At 33.6% G+C, this 24,148-nt stretch overlaps 2 protein-coding genes across 2 annotated transcripts; both read right to left on the bottom strand.

Moving 5' to 3' along the window:
- Positions 1–16,792: 16,792 nt before the first annotated feature.
- Positions 16,793–19,805, bottom strand: LOC145956157 (uncharacterized). Its single transcript, XM_083071724.1, has 6 exons — positions 19,724–19,805; positions 19,051–19,325; positions 17,802–17,845; positions 17,578–17,665; positions 17,028–17,156; positions 16,793–16,810 (listed from the first exon to the last, which is right to left on the bottom strand). The coding sequence occupies exons 1-6, from the start codon at positions 19,803–19,805 to the stop codon at positions 16,793–16,795; spliced, it is 636 nt and encodes a 211-aa protein (XP_082927850.1).
- LOC109789494 (protein mago nashi homolog) lies at positions 19,481–20,602 on the bottom strand. Its single transcript, XM_083070695.1, has 3 exons — positions 20,259–20,602; positions 20,015–20,191; positions 19,481–19,866 (listed from the first exon to the last, which is right to left on the bottom strand). The coding sequence occupies exons 1-3, from the start codon at positions 20,475–20,477 to the stop codon at positions 19,807–19,809; spliced, it is 456 nt and encodes a 151-aa protein (XP_082926821.1). The 5' UTR covers positions 20,478–20,602; the 3' UTR covers positions 19,481–19,806.
- Positions 20,603–24,148: the final 3,546 nt, after the last annotated feature.

The following is a 24,148-nucleotide window of genomic DNA, read 5'->3' as shown; positions in this document are numbered from 1 at the left end:
CTGCCTCTAACATGATTTCCTTGAAACTTGGCAGGAGTGGAGTAAGGCTTACTCCTACTTTGACTGCCAAATCTTCTATCACAAACAGGACCACTTCCCTTGTAGAAGGTAGCACGCGCATGATTTTCACAATCGTGGATTCTACACTTGTTGACAAACGTCGGGTAGTGATAAATCTCTTGATAATTGATTGCTGTCTTCACCTAAGGATGAAGGCCATTCACGAACTTAATGCACTTAGCCCTTTCACCACCTTCACCATGGTAGTGAGAGCAATAACGGACAAGCTCATCAAACTTAGCAACATACTCAGCAACAGTATCATCTCCTTGCTTTAGCTCAAGGAATTCCACCTCTTTCTGACTCCTCACATCGTTCGGAAAATCCTCTTGAAGATATCCCAATTAACCAGCGTTGCTTCAGCCATCATCCTTTGCAAAGCTCCTTCCCACCAGAAGTAAGCATCAGATGTCAACATGAAAGTAGCAAGATTCACTTTTTGATTTGCAGGACACTCCATAGCCTTGAAGATTTTCTCAACGTCGGTCAACCAAAGTATAGCACCTTCTGGATCATATCTTCAAGGGAAAGAGGGCGAATGATTACATTGAAATTGCTCCAACCAGCTAGGAGCAATTCCAACTTTATCAGTCTCTATAGCTCTTGTTAACACTTGAAGAGAATCAGCAATAGCACGATCATTCCTACCAGCCATAATTCTGACATACAATAACAAACAAATTAACTACCATATCAGGCAAAATAATTACATAATTAGAGTACACAAGAAAATGAAGCTAGACACATAACACACACGTCTAGTTTAAATCAATCTGGCTCTGATACAGCTAAATGTGACACCCTCTACCCCGCATACCATAACACATAAATAATAAAATTTGAAGAGCACAATCTTTCATAATTAAAATATCAAACGTGTTCAGATAGAGAACACCACATCCATGACTTAAAAAAATAACATAATTAGCGGAAATTACAAAAGAAATAAGGCTAAGGTTTTCAAAATAATTTAATAGAAACAACATCCTAATCTAATCCTATCTACGCCTCAATGTCACATGTCCTATCAGAGCAAAGCCCAACATTGAAGCCTAAGCTTTATCACCAACATCCTCAGCCTCATGTTGATGAACACTTATATAACAATCAAAGGAAAACAACACAAAAGGAAAGGGAGTGAGAAACATCTCACTCTGGCTCACGGTGTAGGAATACACACTGGATAGCCAAACACAAACAAGACATGTATACATACATAGCATAGATAGATTAACAACAATATCACATCCCACTCACCAAAGACAAAAATTAATTTAACATATAAAATTAAAAATGCACATGTAATGGACACGGACTGCATATTATCATGCATGTGGCGCTAGTAAGACATCACATGGTGTATATCTGCTAGCAACACCCGTAGAGTAGTCTAAGAGTATATGTCGGGTCACACCCTCTACGCACTCTCACTAGAAGTACATACTATTAGGGTCTAGTAGGGATAGCTAAGCCGCGCAAGATACATCCCATGCACACAATGGACAAGAATGGGACTAACAAACTGAGCTATCCCCAAGGACTAATCCCCAAGTTTTACACAAGGGGGCCTTCCCTGGCGATGAATCCCATATCGTACCCTTAAAACATTTATGCAAAATGATGCATGTAATTCAAGACTCTATGCATTCTCATATCACATTATCATATAACATTATCATGTCTTTTTCTGAAAAGTAGGTGTACTTTCGCTAACGCACGCATGCTTCGACTTGTGGATACGCGTTTGTCTATCTTTCTTCTTTCTTCTCACAAATTTGATGACTTCGTGTGCTCTTTTAAGAGTGTAGATGATATTTGATATATGTTGTTGTGAATAGTGGACTTCAGACGCTTTTCAATATTTTTCTTCTGTGTCTAGTAATGGCTCTTCAAATTTGAGTCTCCGTTTGAGAGGTAGACTTTGACTTTTCCTTTCGTCTGGTCAGTTGTGAACATTTGAGAAGTAGACTTTGACCATTACTTTTGTCTAGTCAATTGTGAAGATGGACGACTTTAATTCCGTCTGTTACATTTCTTCGTCTTGTGTTATCCATTGTCTGATACTTTGTTGACCTTCGACTGGTAGTACGTCTTGTCTTATATTTGTTGTATTTTCGTCTAGCTTTTGATTAGGCTTAGTCTTGATGCTTGATCAACCATCGTCTGATGATTTGTACAGTTCAACCAAGTTTCGTTCGATTTGACCATAGTATGTGTAATAACACGTACTTCATTTTTTAGTTTTTTCTGTCCTTATATTTATCTGAAACACTAACACACATGTTAGAAATAACAAAATGTATTATATTTGTCATGTTCAAAACCTTGTTGGGTATTTCTTCATCTGACTTAACAAAGTGATGTTAAAAGATCTAGAAAACATACACTTGTAAGAGAATATGAATTGTTGAGAATGAATCAAGGTGAATCAATTTCTGACTTTCAAAAATGTTTTACACATTTGATAAATCACCTTATTGGTCATGGTAGGAAGTTCGAGAAAGAAGAATTGAACTTGAAGGTTCTACAATGCTTGGATAGGTCTTGGCAAGCAAAGTAACAACAATTAAAGAATTAAAGGACCAAAAATCATTAACACTTGCAACTTTTTTTAGAAAGCTGAGAGAGCATGAACAAAAGCTGCACATATTTTATGAAAATTGTTGAGATTCATGGGTGATGAATCAAGCTCAACTCTAAGGTTTTGAGAAGTTTTGATGATAAACCCTAAACCCTAAACCCTAAACCCTAAACCCTAAACCCTAAACCCTAAACCCTAAACCCTAAAGCTACTCAAGAAAGGACATGAAGATCATGAGAGAATATGATATGTAATAGGAGTAGCTCATATGTTCTTATGTGTTGTGTTGCCTTGTTTGAGTTTATTTTTTGCATGTGTATGCTTTGTGCTTGAGTAAATCTTAATCTAAATTGACTAAGAGTGAGTATGATGATGATCTAAATGACTTGGAAAGTTTTCTAAAGTGAGAAATTGAGTTTTTGAAAACTTACTCAAAATAATAGATTATCATTAAAAATAATCTATTATTCCAACAAGAGATTCAGGGAAGCTTGCTGTAATAATCGATTATTTGAGAAATAATCGATTATTCTAGGAAGTACTCTCTGGAATAATCGATTATCTTGCAAAATAATCGAGTATTCTGTTCTTAAGTGATTTCCAGAAATGAAGAACAAAATAATCGATTATCCTAAGAAATAATCGATTATCTGGGTCTGGAAAACTTTATAAATATTTTTCACACTTTGAAAAAGAACAAGAGAGATGAACTGAAAATAACAGAGAGAAAAACTGATTTTGTGAAGTCTTTATGACCTTCTTGGGGTGTTTTCTTTGTGAAACCAAGAAGAGAAATATTTTGTGAAATGCTTTGAGAGAAATCATCATCATCACTATATTCTTGGAAGAGAAAGATTAAGATGTGTCAAGAATTCACAGTCTGATTTGTTCAGCTTCCAGGTGAATTCGTTCTTTTAATTCTTTGTGTAAAGTGTAAAGAAATCTTGAGTAGGTGTCTCAAGTGGTAAGGAATTATTGTATTGGGTTTCTACAAGAAGTGCTTTCTTGGGGGCAAGAAAGTGTCTATCTTGAATGTAGGAGTGTATGCATGTGTGGTATGTTTATAAAACTTCTTCATTAAGATAGTGAAACAAGTCTTGATCAGGTTATGATTGAGGACTGGATGTAGGTCACATGTGGAGTGACTGAACCAGGATAAAGTACTTTGCACTCTTTTCTCATCTCTATCTCTTACCTTGAATCATCTTTAATTGAATGCTAAAATGGCTGGTCTTGATTGATATGCTTGTATGATTAATAATGGTTTGAACTGAAACATTACAATTGCATATTAGTTGTTTCTTAGACTAAATTCAATAAAGATTAATCAAGAATTCATATAGGAGTCATTCCCATTTGTTAAAGGTTCAATTAACTTCATTGAGAATTCATATTAGAAAAGGTTTTGAGTGAAATAAAGTCCTTAAACTCTGAAAAATTTTCAAGTGTCATTGAATCCAATTCACCCCCCTCTTGGATTGAGACATTCTTTTCTATCAATTGGTATCTAGAGCAAGGTTCTTGAGTGTTAATCAAGATTTCAAAAATGTCCATCAGCAACCTACCTTATGGTGAGGGTGTTTATATTCATAGACCTCCCGTGTTTAATGGAGATAACTATGTCTATTGGAAAATTAGGATGAGGATTTTTATTGAAGCAATTGATATTGCTATATAGGATGCAATTGAAAATGGACCCTATATTCCTATGACTAAGGATAGTGATGGAAAGAGAGAAAAACATTGGAGTGAATGGAGTGATGATGAGAAAAAAAGAGCTCAATATGATTATAGAGCAAAAAAACATCATAACATCTGCATTGTCTATTGATGAATTTTTTTAGAATTTCTCAATGCAAATCATCCAAAGAAATGTGGGACACACTACAAGTTACTCATGAAGGAACAAGTGATTTAAAAAGATATAGGAAACATACTCTCATAAGTTTATGAGAATATGAATTGTTGAGAATGAATCATGGTGAATCAATTTTTGATTTTCAAAAATGGTTTACACACTTGATTAAATCACCTTATTGATCTTGGTAGGAAATTCAAAGAAGAGGAATTAAACTTGAAGGTTCTACAATGCTTGGATAGATCTTGGCAAGCAAAGGTTACAAAAATTGAAGAATCAAAGGATCTAACCTCATTGACACTTGCAACTCTCTTTGGAAAGCTAAGAGATCATGAGCAAAAGCTGCACATTTTTGATGAAAATGAACTACAAGATAAAAAGGGAAAAAAAGTATCTCTAAAAGCCTTAAAATCAATCAAAGGCAAGGAGAAATATGAAGATACAAGCTCTGAAGATTCTGATTCAGAAAACTTTAATTTGCTAGTGAAAAAGTTTAGAAAATTCCTAAGAAAGAAAAAGAGATCCCCCTACAAGTTCAATAGGAAGGCAAATAAGAAAGATGAAGGAAGCACATCTTCTTACAATTGTTTTGAATGTGGAAAATCAGGCCATATAAAAGCTGAATGCCCCAATCTTCTAAAGAAGCAACAAGAGGAAAAGAAAGGGAAGAGAGACAATAAAGGAAAAAGAGCCTACATAGCTTGGGAAGACAATAATCTAAGCTCAACTAGTAGTGAATTTGAATATGAGGAAATCAACCTATGTTTGATGGCTGGAGTTGATCAAGATAACATTGTAAGTGATTCTGCTCTTGAGTCTAATCCTGATTATGATCAACTTCAAGAAGCTTTTATTCAAATTCACATACAAGAACTACTTTCTTAGGTGCAAGAAAGGGTCTATCTTGTTTGTTGAAGTCTTTTGCATGTGTGGTATGTGTGTGAAACTTCTTTATTGAGATAGTGGAACAAATCTTGATCAAGTTATGATTGAGGATTGGATGTAGGTCACATGTGGAGTGGCTGAACCAAGATAAACACATTTGCACTTTTCTCTCATCCTTATACTTTTACTTTCAACAATCTTTAATTGAAATTTAACTTGCTAAACGTATGGCTGTCTATGACTAATAATTGTGTATGATTAAAATGGTTTATGTTGGAATATAATCATTGCATGTTAACTTGGTTATAAAATGAATCATTAAAGATTAGTGAAACAAGCTCATAAAAGTTTATCCCATATACTAAGAGGTTCAATATACTTCATTGGATGTTAGTTTTAGAAAAGTTTTAGAAATTAAGATCCTAAACTCAAATAATATTTTTAAGTGTCAATAAATCCAATTCACCTACACTCTTGGATTTAGTCATTCTTTTCTAACATTCACTTCCTTAATTCAAAGTTTTTAACCTTCCTTCTCATTTATCCTCGAAAATTGCATTTTACAAATATTCTTGACAATTAACAATAAAATATCTCTTTCAATAATCACAAACTAGTATTCCTTTTATTTTCACTTGTATACTTGATTTTAAACCACATATTGGTTTAAATTTAAAAAAAAACCTTATATCACAATTTAAATTATTCTTTCTCCCCACTCTAAAATAAATTAAAACACTATACTAAATGGAAATTTTTTTTAATAGTTTTCTTCAATGCAAACACTTTTTATGAATTTTTTCTTTAGCTAGAACATCTTCAATTTTTTTTTAAACATTCTTTAACATTTTATATCTTTCAATTTATTCTTTTTCATCTTTATTTCCAAATTGAACTTCAATATTTTTTGAAAAAAAAATCATCAATAGTTAAAAGAACCTTGTATCATAAAATAAATGATTTGCAACAAATTAAAATATAACATATTTTAAAAATAACTATTTACAATGAATTTTAATATATAATTATATATTTATAGTTATCTTAAATAAACATTTATCTTAAGTAGTAGATATAAACTAGTTTATTATAAATATAAAACATAATTTGTATTTTTAAATATTTATTTATTATGAATTATAATTGTGTAAAAAAGTATTCATTATATGTAATACTCAAATTAAAATGCTAATTTATTATAAATCAAACATATAACTTATATAGTTAAAAATATTATTTATGATGACCTATAATTATATAAAAAACCTATTAATTATTCTATTTAATATATTGATTAAGATACTGGTAATTTTTATTTATTTTTTTTAAGAATTTTCTTAAGAAAAACAAGTGATTGTTTAACCCCCACAAACAAAAATAAAAATTTTCTTAACATGTGCTGATCTAAACCCATCTATTTATTTGAAAAATCCTTGTAATAGAAATAAGTGATTTTCATTTTTTCAGAAATATGCCAAAGGTGTCGGTCCAAACTCTAAAATTTAAGAATGTGTTTAAAAGTCTGTTGAGATTATTAATTGAATTGAATTAAAATAAATTACATTTATAATCTTTTATTATTTTTTTACGTATAACTATTATCGAAACACAAATTAAAATCTATTTATCTCTTCAAACTTTGTCTAGTTAGTTCCATACCCACTATTTCCTAAACAACTAACTCACACTCTCGCACACACAGAGCCAGTAAGATGAGTCTCCTTCCACTTCAACCTCAATCCTCTCTTCACAACCAAAACCTCTCTCTCTCCTCTTCCCTCTGCTATTCCCCCTCACTCCCTTTCCACCACTCTTTCGCTTTTTTGGTGTGATGGGCTAGAGATCCTATATAGATTATAAATAATGTCATAATAGTATATATATGAGTGAGAAATAGTTTCATAAATATTATTTTTTTACTATTTATTTAGGTTACTTGATTTTATGAGATAAATAAACATAAACGATAACATAATTTGTGACTATAACATCATTGTTAATTGTAAATTCCAGACATGCAAACAATGCCAAGAAAAGAAGTTAAGGGCATGCTTCCTTTGGAATATACTGAATTATGAGATCACTTACTGTTTCTGATTATGCTTCCTTATTTTTTTCCTTCCTACGCATGATCATATGCATCACATCTCTTACCCCTACTCGCATACACCTAGCAATCTTGGGTCTCAATGTCTCGTCAAATACTCGGTCATTCATTGCCTTACTATTACTTCTGTTAAGACAAGCAATGGGCAGCGGAAGCATAAAACATAAAAACCATACAAACCATAAAACAAAGAAGAGGAAAGGTTAGGGAACAGAGCAATTTTGTATTTGCTGAACAACCATACCATTCTGCTTGTTTTTCATTCATATATAAGGCAAATACATGAAAAATGACAGCCATACATAGAGCCCATAAATGCTGTCAGTAAAACACATGTTCCCACCATCATTAAGTGTGTAGATTTGCCTAAAATCAGAAACCTAACAAGATATTATCTACTGCACTAAGTAAACATAATTACTGCAGAACTTTACCCACTTATACAAGCAACCATATTAATTATAGCAGTAAAAACTAAATGAAAAGTTTTACTGCATTAACACTCCTCCTTAAAACTTTTCTTAAGGACTCCCAACTTGCTTCTTAGCTTATTAAACTTAGCACTTGGAAGGGCCTTAGTGAGTATATCTGCCAATTGCTCCCCGGACCTGCAATACGTCAGTTGAACATCTCCATTCTTCTCGGCTTCCCTTATAGCATGAAATTTGACATTGATATGCTTGGTTCTTCCATGTTGAATTGGATTTTTAGCAATTGAAATGGCTGACTTGTTATCACACCATAGCACAGTAGGTTTCATTTGCACATGACTCAAATCTGTCAAGACTTTCCTGACCCATATAGCTTGATTTGAGGCTGCTGCTATAGCTACATATTCAGCCTCGGCAGAGGATTGAGCAACCACATCTTACTTCTTAGAGTTCCATGAAAATACTCCACAACCAAGTAAAAAAACATATCCTGTTGTGCTTTTAGAGTCATCAATAGATCCAGCCCAATCACTATCAACAAAACCTTCAACCTTTCCATCACTTTTGCTATACCAAATGCCAAAATTAGCAGTTCCTTTCAAGTATCTCAACACTCTTTTGCCTACACCAAAGTGTGTTAAACTTGGCGAATGCATGAACCTTTAAAGTAAACTACTGCAGAACATCAAATCTGGTCTGGTTGTAGTCAAATAAAGAAGACTACCAACCAAACTTCTATATTGTGTCACATTTGCCTTTGCATCACCATCAGCCTTGGAGAGCTTTTCGTTGACAGCAAGTGGAGTTGAAATAGGATTACAATTTTCCAATTTGAATTTTTTCAGCAAGTCATTTGCATACTTTTCTGTGAGAGAAAAATTCCATCATCAATCTGATGCACTTCCATCCCCAAAAAATACCTAATCATTCCAAGATCTGTCATTTCAAAAACTTGCAACATGCTGATTTTAAACTCTTCAATTTTATCAACATCATCACCTTAATCAACAAATCATCAACATAAAGAGAAACCACAATTTTCTTTCCATTGCCACAATCTTTCACATAAAGAGTAGGCTCATTTTGGCTCCTCCTGAAATCATTTTGCAGAAAATGAGAATCAATTCTGTTGTACCAAGCTCTTGGAGCTTGTTTCAGCCCATACAAGGCTTTATGAAGCCTATAAACTTTTTCTTCATGACCTGCAACAATAAAACCATTAGGCTGTTCAACATATATTTCTTCTTGCAATACTCCATTTAAAAAAGCATATTTAACATCCAAGTGAAAGATTTTCCATCCATATTGAGCCGCTAATGCAACAATTAATCTAATTGTTTCATGCCTAGCAATCGGCGCAAATGTATCACCATAATCAACTCCAGCCATTTGAGAATACCCCTTCACAACAAGCCTTGCTTTGTGCTTGTGGATGGAACCATCTGGATTTAATTTTGTTCTATAAACCCATTTTACGCCAATCACATGTTTGTCCTTGGGCTTTGAAGTGAGTTCCCAAGTGCCATTTTTGTTAATTATGGCCAGCTCCTCCTTCATTGCATCTTTCCATTCTTCATGCATTGAAGCCTCTTCAAAACAAGAAGGCTCACTTACAACAAAATTGTATTTTTCATAAATTTCAGCCAAAGACTTGGATTTTAGCACAGGAGAATCAGATTCAACAATCTGATTTTTATTCTCATTTGCAACTTGCTCCTGAACGAAATTGGTTGTCAACTGTTCTGTTTTTGTGCTCCTTTGAACTTCATTATTTTCCCAATTCTAGTATGCATTCTCATCAATTTGAATATCCCTGCTGATCACAATCTATTTTGACCTTATATTGTACACCCGGTAACCTTTGGAGTTTGCAGCATAGCCTAAGAAAATCCCCATTTCAACTTTGTCATCTAATTTGGATCTTTTTGCTGCTGCAACATGAGTATAACAAATAGATCCAAAAATCTTCAGGTGTTTGGCAGTGGGCTTCACTCCATTCCAAGCTTCAATTGGTGTTTTCTCTTGAACAGCTCTTGTTGGCAGCCTATTCAATAGATACACGACTGTATAAACAGCTTCAGCCTAAAAACATTTTGGCAATTTCTTTTCAGCAATTAAACATCTTGCCATCTCCATAACTGTTCTATTTTTTCTCTCAGAAACTCCATTTTGTTCAGGAGTATAACTTACTGTCAATTGATGAACAATGTCCATATCTTCACAAAATGCATTAAACTCATTAGATGTATACTCCTTCCCATTGTCAGATCTCAACATTTTAATTTTGCAGCCACTTTGAGACTCCACCATGGCTCTAAACTTTTTAAAGACATCAAAAGTTTGAGCTTTGCTTGATAAAAAATACACCTATGTCATTCTTGTCAAATCATCAATAAACAGAAGAAAATATTTTCTTTGGCTAAGAGAAGGAACACTCATTGGACCACACAAATCAGTGTGAATAAGCTCCAATTTTTCCTTTGCTCGTGTAACATTTGTTGATGAAAAAGACTTTCTATGCATTTTTCCCAATTGACACGCATCACATAAATCAGCAATAATACCCATCATAGGCATGTCTCTCACCATATCATGAGTTTGCAAAAATTTCAAAGCACTCATATTAAAGTGACCATATCTTTTGTGCCATAAAACGGAATCATCATGTTTGGAAACAAGAGCTGATTCATTCACTTGATTCAAACTGATTGGAAAGCTATTATCACACATTTTAACCTTAATAACTTCAGAATCATTTGAATCCAATATGATACAGCCATTGTTTTTAAATGAAAAAGAATATCCTCTCTTCATTAGTTGAGCAACACTTAGCAAATTCTGATCCAAATCAGGAATAAATAAAATATCATTAAAAAATTTAGGACCTTTGCTAGTGTGAACAGAAACAGTACCTCTTCCTTCAGCTTGTACAATATCTCCATTTCCAAGCTTAACTTTGGTTTGGACAGCCCTATCCAAAGTAGTAAAAAGACTTGAGTCCCTCGCTATGTGGTTTGTGCACCCACTATCAACATACCATACATCATTTGAACCTGAACTACTTGTTTGAGCAGCCATAAACAAGTGTTCTTCATCTTGGAGTTGCTGATCGGTGAAGTTAACTTGATGTGCATGTTGTGGTTGAGATTGATTCTGCCTGGATCTGCAGTACCTTTCTCTATGTCCCCACTTCTTGCAAATGTTACATTGGATTTGACGTTTCCCCTTATACCAACAATCTTTTGACAAGTGATTTGTTCTTTTACATGTAGAACAAGGAGGAAAATGATTGTTTGCTGCAAATTCACTACTCCCATCCATCTTGGTTTTCCCCTTTTAGTCACCAGCTGTTTTATAATTTTGCTTCTTTTGATTTTTCTGACCAGCTTGCTTTCCCTTGTGTCTTGCTTGAAATGCACCTTCAGTTACATCATCCATTTTCATGGAGAATCTTTGCTCATGAGCTTGCAATTTACTGACCATTTCGAAAATGGTTAGTTTCTTAAGATCACATGACTCTTCAATGGCAGCAACTTTGGCTTCAAATTTTACAGGTAGACTGATCAGCATTTTTTCGACTACCTTGTGGTCATGGACCACCTCTCCATACAATCTCATTTGGTTCACCAAGTGAGACAGCTTTGAAGTGTACTCCTTGACTGATTTACTTTCCTTCATTTTCAGCATTTCAAACTCTCTTTTAAGAGTCAATAGTTTGATGGATCTCACCCGTTCATCACCGGCATACCTTTCGTTCAACTCGTCCCATATTTGTTTTGCTGTTTCCAGATGCATAATGCTTGTAAAAACATCATCTGTCAAAGCTGAATGTAAACATGAGACAGCTTTTTCCTTCATCAAAGTCTCCTCCTCATGTTGCTTTATTTGAGCTATGGTAGGATTAGCCCTCAATGGTGGAACTTCCTTATCTTGATCTACATACTCCCATAAGGCAAAAGACTTCAAACATGATCTCATTTTGACAATCCATATGTGATAGTTTTCCCCAGAGAATTGAGGAACAGCAAATACACCATTATTTCCCGAAGCCATTTTATCACTCACTCACAAGTGTTTAATCTCTCCTCTCAATTTTTTTCATACCCACAGCCTATAAAAACAATGCTCTGGATACCACTGTTAAGACAAGCAATGGGCAGCGGAAGCATAAAACATAAAAACCATACAAACCATAAAACAGAGAAGAGGAAAGGTTAGGGAACAGAGCAATTTCGTATTTGCTGAACAACCATACCATTTTGCTTGTTTTTCATTCATATATAAGGCAAATACATGAAAAATGACAGCCATACATAGAGCCCATAAATGCTGTCAGTAAAACACATGTTCCCACCATCATTAAGTGTGTAGATTTGCCTAAAATCAGAAACCTAACAAGATATTATCTACTGCACTAAATAAACATAATTACTGCAAAACCTTATCCACTAATACAAGCAACCATAATTAATTATAGCAGTAAAAACTAAATGAAAAGTTTTACTGCATTAACAACTTCCAACCCCTCTATTTGGTTGCCGCTATTTTTAGTAGCTTTAGATAAGCCATCTTTAGATGATTGTTAGCCATCTTTAGATGATTGTTACCCATTTTTCCAATGTCAACTATCCTGAAACCTTTTAAAATAAATATGATTGACCACAGTTTGCACTTGTTGATCGTTAAAGTTCATCTTACCTCTAGTGTAAATTACTGAAAATCTTATTGGATATATTATCAAAAATTGAACTAATTAAGCTAATCCTTATTTTTTATTGTAAAAGATGAAATTCATTAAGATGAGAAAATACAAGGAAATCAGTAGATAAGGATCCTACATAAAAAATAAAAAATTAAAAAAATAAGGAAGGAGAGAACTTCAATGAAGCAAAGATTTTCAATCCCTTTACATTTTATTGCAATATCCTCACACCAGATAGAAGCAAATCACTTAATCCTATCGTAAACCGCTCAGCCACTGGTCCCAAGAACCTCCTTGGAAATATAAACAATATGATCTAAGATAAATCCTTACTGCCAGAAAAAAAAAAATGTTTTAGTAAGGGAGAGAGATAAACTAGAAAACAAATAACTGGTTAGCTATTGATAAAGAACTCTATGAACATCAAATATAATATATTAGCAAAATCTTCCAAGTCCAAGTTACTAATTAATGCCTATTTCGAATTATCACATAATGCACAACATTTTAGACAGAATTTCTCAAAAATCCGCCACTGAAAATGATTGAGCTATTTCATCCTTTTGCCCAAATATGGTAAAATAACTAGTTACACAAAAGAAATCATGTTTAAGAAAAGTTTTAGAATGATAAGAAAAGAAAGTTTATTGCTTTCTTATGAAACTTGGAGCGATTCTACAATGCTCTCTCTCTCAAGTTGAGTGCATCCATGCACCCTTTATATTAAATTTTTTCCCAATATTTTACTAGTTTTATCCTTTTTTAAAAATTTTAATCAATGTCTATTTTACATTTTAGCCACTCAGTTTTTCCAACGCTGGCAGACACGACAAGGTGAAGAAGGCACATGAACGGTGAACCATCAGTGGCACGGGAATGATCAATGTCGTTGGCAGTGAACAGCAAGAGTGTGTCAGTGGAAGAGACCATTTCCTCAGCATCAGCAAGCACAGCAGCACAAAGTTCATGTTGGCGAAGAATCCAAATCTGAGTTCCATCTCTTACACCGATAACCATATTTGTCTGTTCTGAGGAATGTTTCCATCACCAAATAACACAACATATAAAACTACAATCATCAAACATGTAATATGATGTATTTCTGATCATAATTCACACATGCTGCCAATGCTGCTGCAGTAGCTCCCTCACCAGTGTTGTTGAAATTTGTCAATATGTCAATAACTTCATAGACTCGTGTTCTCAAACACCTAAGATTAGCTATATAATTTGTTGATACATGTTTGTTTTGTTTCAGCAACTCATTTTGGTTTGGTAAAATCCGGATTGGCTATGTGGAAGCCCAAGCGCTCTTGCTCAATAACCCTGACCTTGGCATCAATGGACTAATGGTGCACTGAATTCTTTTTTTTACAGTCTCGGGGTTCAACCATATTACCATGTACCAATTGGTTTACAAAGTGCCCAACCTTGCTAACCGCCGATAAAATTGACCTCAAGTTAAGCTTTGAGAGATGAATTAAAAGGATAGCTTGAGCAAACACAGTAAAAGACCTATCTGCTACTTAACCAAGATTTTTGGTGGTCTTGCATGCTACTTACTGAATATCATATTTATAGATCCTTCCCTAGTGTCAATTGCTATTTCTACTTCTGTCTTAATTATAAGCAACAAATTATGTTTTTCCTTGATCCTAAACTCCTAATATAAGCAACAACAATCATCGGTTTTCAAAATTACTCAGGAATAAATTTTATTTATATTCTTAATGTATTATTAACTCTATTTTCTATGTGTTCACTTCTTTCTTATGTAGTAGGTTAGTAAAGGGTATCTCTAGAATAAAATTTGAATTTATGGTGGAATTAATTAAAATTAACTGATTCAACTACTTTTTTTGATCTTGATAATTTGTCTCATATTTCTCCAGTAAGAGTTATAATTTCTTTTGTCACAATTTCTGCTTTTCCAGTGCTTGGTTAAAGGTTGCCACAAAAGGATCCGAATTGTCCATACCATAGAATTCATTAATGGAGGTTCGGACATACAGATAATGAGAGTCGCTGTGCATGAAGAAGAATGGGTCAGTCCTGCTTCCATTGATGACCAGAGGTACTTGTTCTTTATTTTCATATTGTTCCAATTCGTGACTATGAAGCACTTATTTACATTCAGTTAAACACAAAATACCATGCAACTGGTAAATGTGAAGTGAACCCAACAAATCAGATTTAAAAGAATAGTTAACATGATGTTTAATGCAATATGAGATGGATCCTGGCATGTGCATTTACTTAGTTACTATTTGAATAAACTTTTCGATAAACTCTCACAAGAGAAAAAAAAAATTAAGTTTGGAGAAAATAAGCTATGTACTAAATGTGTAAAATAGTTTTATACTATCATTCAATCACAAACAATTAAGTGTGTAAAGTTTATGATAACTATATTAAAAGTTACAATGACAATGCATGACGATAAACCCTTAAGTTTATCTCACTTAAAAAGTTAATGCAAGAGAACTTTATAAAACTTGGAAGTGTATAAGTTGATTTTATCTTATGGACAAAACTTAATTCATTACCTTCACGTTTTCTTCATCTTTGAGTGCTTATTGTTAAGTTTAACAAACCATGCCATTATAGTTTGTCATTTTCCTATATCTTGAGTTCAAGAAAATGACTAGTGCTACATTTGAAACAGTGATGACATGGAGTTCGAAGTGAAGCCATTGTCGCAAAGAAAACGAACGAAACCATCGGAGCTGACAGGGTCATGGAAAGTCTTTGAGGTCCGTGCAACTCCTGTGTATGGCGAGGAGGAGCGGCTTGACCCGGAAGAAGGCAACAGCCACGCCCTATTTGTGTACCTTTGTATGGAAAATCTGAAGAAGAGGAGCCTCCCTGAGAATACAAACTACTTCGGAGAGGAGGAGCGGCTTGACATGCAGGATGTGACCATGCTATGTTGACATCAACAAAGATGGCATTCTTTGTATTGGAGTTGGTTGGTACTCTGATGAAGGGATCAACCTTGGGATGGAGCTATGGGTTGGATGGAAAGCTTAAAGAGGTGAGATGGAAATCTGAGGTGAAGAGAAGGTGGTCTAGTCCTCCTACAATTGAATAGATTATGGGAATTAGAGGCTTGTAAATTACTTAATATTAGTATATAAGAACTGCAAAGTAAATTCAATGTTATACATAGTTCGAGTATAATGATGTTTTGCATGTGTTTTTATCATCACTTCATTCACTTGTCTGTTTTGATTTTTGGTGTTATACATAGTCCCATTTTTTACATGAACAGTGAACCGTTGAGTTTCAACTCCACCCAATTTTAATGCTCGAAATTCCGCATCCTATTGTTTTTGCTTTTACTTCTTTCGGTGTGTTCTTGCACGGCCTATCACACACCACACACCAATTTGCAGAGTGTACATTCTTTTATGAAGTGAACTTAAACTAAAATATGAAAAGAAAAGAAAAAGTAAAATTCTTACCAACCGTGGGATTTGAACACATCTAGCTATGTATGGTGTTTTTTCATGTATTGCTTCCTACAAAAGAAAAACAAGAGAAATTTTAGATGAGACTTGAATATAGATGAATGTGATTATTTAATCGGTTATTTTTGACATTTTCATTCCTATTTCAAATCCAAAAGAAATACAATTTGGGATTTTAAGTATATAATAGCCCCAATGAAGTTAGCCATTATACACCAAAAAGACAAATTGTACGTCTTTTTCTACAATAAAATTTGGCTTTTGTATATATAATGTATACAATTCAGATTTTAATATTAAATTGATACTTATTAAATTCATTAAACTCAATTTAGCTATAAGTACAGCTTGACATTCTCAGAAAAATTACGATTAAAATTTCGAAACAGTTTTACGTAGCAGTTATGCTAGCTATATTCAGTACAATTTATCATCGACTTTTATTAAATTCTCTGTTTTGGTAAGCTGACTTTTTTAAAATGATCGTTAGAATAGAGATTATAAAATTTGATTGAACGTAGAAACTCGTGAAAATAAGATAACACTTTAAGAAGTACAGCAATAAAAGGATAAATACAAAAAATATGTTGAAGTTCTACATTTAAGCAGCTTACACAAGTTACAAGTTATCACACCGCTACCTTCTATGAAGTAGTCATAATATATACAGACAAGAATAACAGGTATAGAAAACCCTCTTATGGATCAACCACCTTCTGGTACAAAAAAATCACAGTAACAACTAGTTATGCGCCAGTTGCTGCTACCGAAAATACCTTCACTTGATGAAACTGATCTCAGATTGCTTTAGAAGCTGCAGCTTCCGACCTTAGCTCGATTAATCATCCTTTGCTTCCTTAGGGACTCATTACATGAATCAAAGAATTCATGTCTTAGAACTTCTTCTGCGCTAATTCTATTTCTTGGGTTTACTTTTAGAGACTTGTCTATCAAATCAAAAAACGATTTCGGGATCTGCTCAAGAAACTCTGGCCTCTTTGCGTGAATCTTGCACCAGCTTTCAAAGTCCCATGACTGTAAGTAACGCTCATCAAGTAACTCCTGCAATAGAATGGATTTTAACTAAATCACTTGCTTGATTTACCATATTCAAAAATAAGTGAACTGCTTTTCTTAGTGGTAACGTCAGTTCAGAGTCATTAAATTAAAATTATAATTTCAACAGTTGATTACAAATAGGGGGATAAACTAAAATGAATTTCGTGCAAACAATCATCTTCAGACATTATCCAGCTGAACTTATGAAGTTTGACCAAAAATCTCTAGCGGGAAACACCAACACTGGTTAAAGAATTTAATATGCTTGAAATCAAAAGCATAAGAATATTACATTTATAAATATAAGTTAGCATTAAACTTAATAAAATAATAATGAACATTTTAATTCATTCGCAGACTGATTCGGTTTTAATTTTGTTTTAATTATATTAGTGTTTTCAAAATAAGGATTAAAAGGAATTACTGCAGTATAAGATAATTCACGGTCATGTAGCTTGGCCACTTCCCAAAACTCTTCACTGCCCCGGAATTTAACAATTTCTTTTATATTCCTGCAACAGAACTCAGTCAGCATGGAAAGACAAAAAATCATCACAACTGAATTTTGATGGTGATATTTATTGTTCTAGGTCACCGGTGAAAGGAGTCTTCCCAATCACCATGTGGAGTAGGGTGACTCCAGCTAACCAAATATCAACCTTAGGTCCCTGATGCTGAGACCTTAACAGAACCTGAAGAAAGGGTAGAACTTTGGATTAAAACTACTGAAAAACAAGGCCATACAATAATTATAGGACAGTGAAATAAGATCTCTAGGCAATAAACTTCAAATGTTGCATTTTGAATGTGACACACCAGTGCAGTGATGAATCTAAATCAAGGGATATTTAACAGGTTTTTGCTAGGAATGGAATTAAAGAAGCCAAATTTTCGGAGGTTAATTTACTTTCCATTCAATTACAAAATTATTATATTTTAGATTTTGAAACAAATATCAAATATGTAAATGGAATAGATCACCAATTAAGCTTTTTATAATGAAGCTTTTACAGCTTGAATGCAGTATGTAAACTGTTGAATTTAAATATTAAATCATACATTGTGTATTGCCTCCCTTTTCCGCCCAAGGGAAGTTATAGTATAATTTGAAATTTGAAAACGTAAAATAGAGACCCATACCCTCAAGGTAAAACAATATTTTGCACTAATTATTGACTACAATTAAATTATTCAGATCATGGACATCTCAGTTGGCCTTACAAACCGTGTTTGAGATGAAGGGTATCTTGTTGAAGTCAAATGACTTAAATTTCCCATAATTAAGTTTCTGTAGTCAGCAGTAGACCATAATTTGTACCACTACCAGAATGAAATGGTAAGTATGGATACTCAAACCTATACTGCACCCAGGAAACTAGCTTCCAGTTGAAATTCAAGCCATAGTATTCTAATAAACCGTAAATAGTTTAAAGGATATAGGGCATCCCTGAGTAAAAATAGTGATTTCTTTCCTGTAGGAAAATGCTTCACATTTAATTTCCTTAAAGTATAACACCATCATTTCAAGTGCTAATATGTTGCTTATTTCTTTTTCTACAAGCATCTGAAAGTGGCACTCACTATGTATAGATATTATTTGTATTTCGATCAACATAAAATGGCCCCTCTAAGTGCGTTAAAATATGTAAGTGAATGGCATCGGAACAAGATATTATCTGGGGCACAGAATCCTTTGGTTCCAACGCATGAACCTTCTTTTTTCTGTTTTCCATCTCCTGCATAGCACATCAGCAGTTAGTATTGCTGAAGGTAGCAATTACTCTCCTCAAAACTCAAGTTATGAAATTAGAGTCATACCTTTGCTTCTCAATAACCCCCCAGAGACAGTAGATGAATGCAGAGGCATCGGGGTAGTATAAAAAAATTTTCCATCTACCTTGCCTGATGGGGCAGTGACCCTTTTCCTTTGAGAGAAAGGACCTATCGTTGAACTGTTGTTTGCACATTGCATAGAATCCTGCACAAGGCTGATAAGCTCCTTTCTTCCTTTGGAAGGTAAAGGTTCCCAGAGCCTCTCTGCAGAAGCAGTTCTAGTGCTAGCATCTTTCGTAGAGGTTATACTTATGCCTGGGCCATTTGTTCCTCGTGCTCTAAGTAAACTCCCACCAGCCTTGTCAGGATGATTTTTCAGTGACCGGCATAAGCCTTTTGCTTTACATGTTTATTAAGTTCAGAATAATTCTTATAATCTGCCAACGCCCTTTGTCAGCAAAACTCAGTTCATACGGAAAACTATAGCAATTCCAACTAGGCTTGACAATCAGATCAAATTATTATGTACAAATTTGCATAAATTAAATCTCATATTCAAAAAGAATGTGTTAATTTTGACCCAAAAATAAATAAAATGTCTACATAATAATACCATTTTTCCATCTCAAGAAATCCAAGCAAAAGCTAAAACAATTACACATTTCATTAACAATACCAAACATTGTTAATAAATCAAACTCCTAAAAAGCAAACTTTTAACAAAAGCTTCAACGTCGCAAAAAGGGTTGTGAAAGTGTGTAACCAGCAATACAGAACCAAATCACAACTTATCAAACGTTGAAGCCCATTAGCAAAAGGAGTAGCTGATGAACAAGTACACATTTCCCGAAGGATGAACGCATAATATTGCAGACACATCTTATATAGGCTTGATCTTGAAGTGAAGTGAAATGAGAGAGAAGACAAAGCACTTCAAATCCTGCAAACAGTAGATATAAAAAGAATAAAGCAAACATTACTTAACACCAACAGAAATGAACCATAGGAGCGTGTCCCCGGAATGCTGCGAATGTTTCAAAAAACAGTTCACAGCCATGATTATAGATGCAAATCACAATCTCACTCACCTGAACAAGATAGTAAAAGATCCGAAGCCCTTCAGGATCAGCGCTACTCTGAACATCAACAAGAGAGCCAATCTTGGAGGTGGTGAAGGATATGTGCTCGTTCCCCATTACAATCTCCAGCTCCTGCCTCCCCACTCTATCAGGTTCTGGCCAGTTGTTATCATCTTCCTTCATAATCTGCACAATCAATCAGTTATTTTCAAAACGACAATAAAGAGTTGCTTAGGGTTAGGGTTAGGGTTACCTCGCTCTCGGCGATGATACGGCGGCACTCGCGGAGAACGGCAGGGGTAAGGTAAACCTCCTTGCGGATGATGGTGTCGTTTTTGTAGTTGGAGTTGTTGGCGTAACGGAGTTTTCCGTCTGGTCTGAACTCGAACTCTAGGAACTCGTGCCCGAACTTCCCCTTGTGGCCAACGTAGTAACGCAGGTAGAATTCCCCGTTCTCCTCTTCGCTCGCCATTCAATCGGAACAAAAACCCTCTTCTCTGCGCTGATTTGAAGAACGGAGCGATTGTGGAATGTGCCAAGATCCAAGACACTGCGAAGGAAGGGAGTGATATCGGAATAATAAATCACTGTAGCTGTCTTCTTTAATTTTAAATTACTTTTCTCACACTGCTGGTTAATTTATATTTGAGTTGTATATTATAATATTTTTTCTTTAACACCTTAATTTTTTTTTAATTTATTGTATAGATAATTTATAATACTATAGTATTAGTAACAAGACAAAAACTCACTTAATAATTAAATTTGTAATTATATGATAAGGTTAATTGTTATAGAATAATTGTTAATTTTAGTTAAAATTTCGTTATAACAAATATAAGTTACATTAATATATAAATAATCTTAAGTTAATATAAATTATCAGAATTCATTTTATTTTAAAATTTTTTGTGTTCAATTTTCATTTTATCGTTTGTTTATTTTTTAACAATAATTTTTTTATGAGTAATTTTTTATTTTATTTTTTTTAATATAATACAGGCACGTAATGCCCTTTTCCTACTAGATAATACTAATATATAAAAGAGATATCATTGTCAATAATTATTTTTTGTTTCCATTTTTATATGGATCATTTTATCCTTTATTTATTTTTTAATAATTATCTTTTTATGAGTAACTTTTCATTTTTTTTTATTTTTTTATTTTTTCTTTTAATACAATGCGGGCACGTAGTGCCTTTTTCTTACTAGATAAATAATACAATTATATAAATAATTTTACAAGAAAATATATATGATAGAAAAGAATGGAGGAACAAATATGCACGAACTATTTTTGTTCCTTTCGATTCGTATAAACATATCCCTTTTACATGAATTATCTAATATGAAGTGCTTCGACCCCAATAGATAAATAAAACAATCGTATAAGTAATTTTACATTACTTATTACTATTATACCTTGAATGTAAAAAAAAAAAATCTTATATCTTCTAAAATTTCTAATATTTGCCTATGTATAATTATTAGAGGCACGAAGTGCCTCAACCTCTCTAGTATATAAAAAGGATATCATTGTTAATAACTATGTTTGATTTTCATTTTTACATGGACCATTTTATCCTTTATTTATATTTTAATAACTATCTTTTTATGAGTAACTTTTTATTTTTTATTTTTATTTTTTTTCTTTTAACTATACCTTGGTCTCCACTTTTTTGGACCATTATACCCTTTTATTTTAAAAAATTAGAAAAAATATTTTTAATCAAATTTAAAAATTTCAAACTAATGAATCTATACTAATCTATATTAATATATAAAGGAGATACCCTTTTCGGTAACTACCTTGGTATCCACTTTTTTTTTACCATTATACCCTTTTGTTTTAAAAAATTAGAAAAAATACTTTTAATCAAATTTAAAAACTTCAAACTAATAAATCTATATTAATATATAAAGGGGATATCATTGTCAATAACTATTTTTGGTTTTCATTTTTATATAGATCATTTTATCGTTTGTTTATTTTTTAATAACTATCTTTTTATGAGTAACTTTTCATTTTTTTATTTTTTTTTATTTTTTCTTTTAATACAATGCAGGCAGTAGTGCCTTTTTTCTACTAGATAATACTAATATATAAAGGGAATACTATTGTCAATAACTATTTTTGGTTTTCATTTTTATATGGACCATTTTATCCTTTGTCATACACGAAACCAGAATTAACAACACAACCAAAACATGCCAATAGTCAAACATCAAATCACAAATTCACAATCACTTGCGGTACTAAACCAAATCAAAAATAAAAAATAAAAAGTGTAGTTATTACCGTGCTTCCCCATCAATCCATGCAATGACACACAAAGATAAACACGAACACAAATGAAGACACACAAAGACAAACACACAAACAGACACACTAAGGTGCACATAGATACAGACACACACAGTTAAAGAAACACATGCAAACACACACAGAAACACATAAACACAGGCATACACTAACAAACACACAAAAACTCATATACTCAGAGTTACAGATACACAAACTCACTGACAAACACACGTATGCACACATACACACAAAGACATCCAAACACCAGAATGCAAACACATACACAAAAAGACACTCACAGACACAAACACAAAAAAGCACAAACACATAAATAGAGACACCTAAACCCAACCACACACCAGCACAATTACATACATAGAGACACCCAAACCCAATCACACACAAGCATAAACACATACACACCCAAACCCAACCACACACAAAAATACAAACATAAACATACTCAGACACACAAACTCAAACACAACAACACACACATAAACACAAAAAGACAAATACACGTGCATAGACACACACAAACACAAACAAATACACACACAAGCACAAACACATACATAGAGTCACCCAAATCCAACCACACACAAGCACAAATACATACACACCCAAACCCAACCACACAAAAACACAAACATAAATATAGACATAAACATACTCACACACACAAACTCAAACACAAACAAATATACACACACATAGAGTAACACACAAACACACATACACAAAAAAAAACTACATAAACAGACATAAAGACATACACAAACTCACAGAAACACAGAGAAAAACACAAACACACACATACACACATATACAAATAAACACAAACGCAAAGCCACACAAACCAACAGAAAAACAAGCACACAAATACATTCACACACATGCACACACACAAAGACACACATACACATGGACATAGACACTCAAATAGACAGACATAGATACACACACAAAAACATAGAGAAACACGCGCACAAACACAAACACTCAGACATACACACACAAATGCACATACATCCAAACACGTAAACACACACATAGACACAAACTCAGACACACAAAACATATACAAAGACACAGACATACACGCATACAAATAAACACAAACATACATTCAAACACATACACACAGACAAGAACACACATGCAAATAGACACAGACAAAGACACACAAACATACACACACCTAAACATAGAGAACACACAAACACACTGACAAACACAACCACACATAAATACATACAAAAAAAAACACAAAAACCGAGACACACAAATGCACATACATCAAGACAAACACACACAAAAAGACACAGACAACCACACCACACATAGACACACACACAGACTCACAAACACACGCACGCACACTTAGAGACACAGAAAGACACCTAGACACTCACACACTTTGAAACAGAAACACATGCAATGACACACAAAGATAAACACAGACACAAATAAAGACACAAAAAGACAAACACACACAAACAGACACACTAAGGCGCGCATACATACAAACACACACAATTAAAGAAACACATGCAAACACACACATAGACACACATAAACATAGGCACACACTAACAAACACACAAAAACTCAAACACACAGAGTTATAGATACACAAACTCACACTAACAAACACACGTATGCACACATACACACAAAGACATCCAAACACCTAAATGCAAACACATACACAAAAAGACACTCACAGACACAAACACAAAAAAGCACAAACACATAAATAGAGACACCTAAACCCAACCACACACAAGCACAAACACATACATAGAGACACCCAAACCCAACCACAAACAAGCA

The sequence above is a fragment of the Cajanus cajan genome, chromosome 3, assembly GCF_000230855.2.
Source record: "Cajanus cajan strain Asha chromosome 3, NIPB_CcT2T_4, whole genome shotgun sequence".
NCBI classification, from domain to species: domain Eukaryota; kingdom Viridiplantae; phylum Streptophyta; class Magnoliopsida; order Fabales; family Fabaceae; genus Cajanus; species Cajanus cajan.
This window is presented reverse-complemented; position numbering and strand designations above follow the sequence as displayed.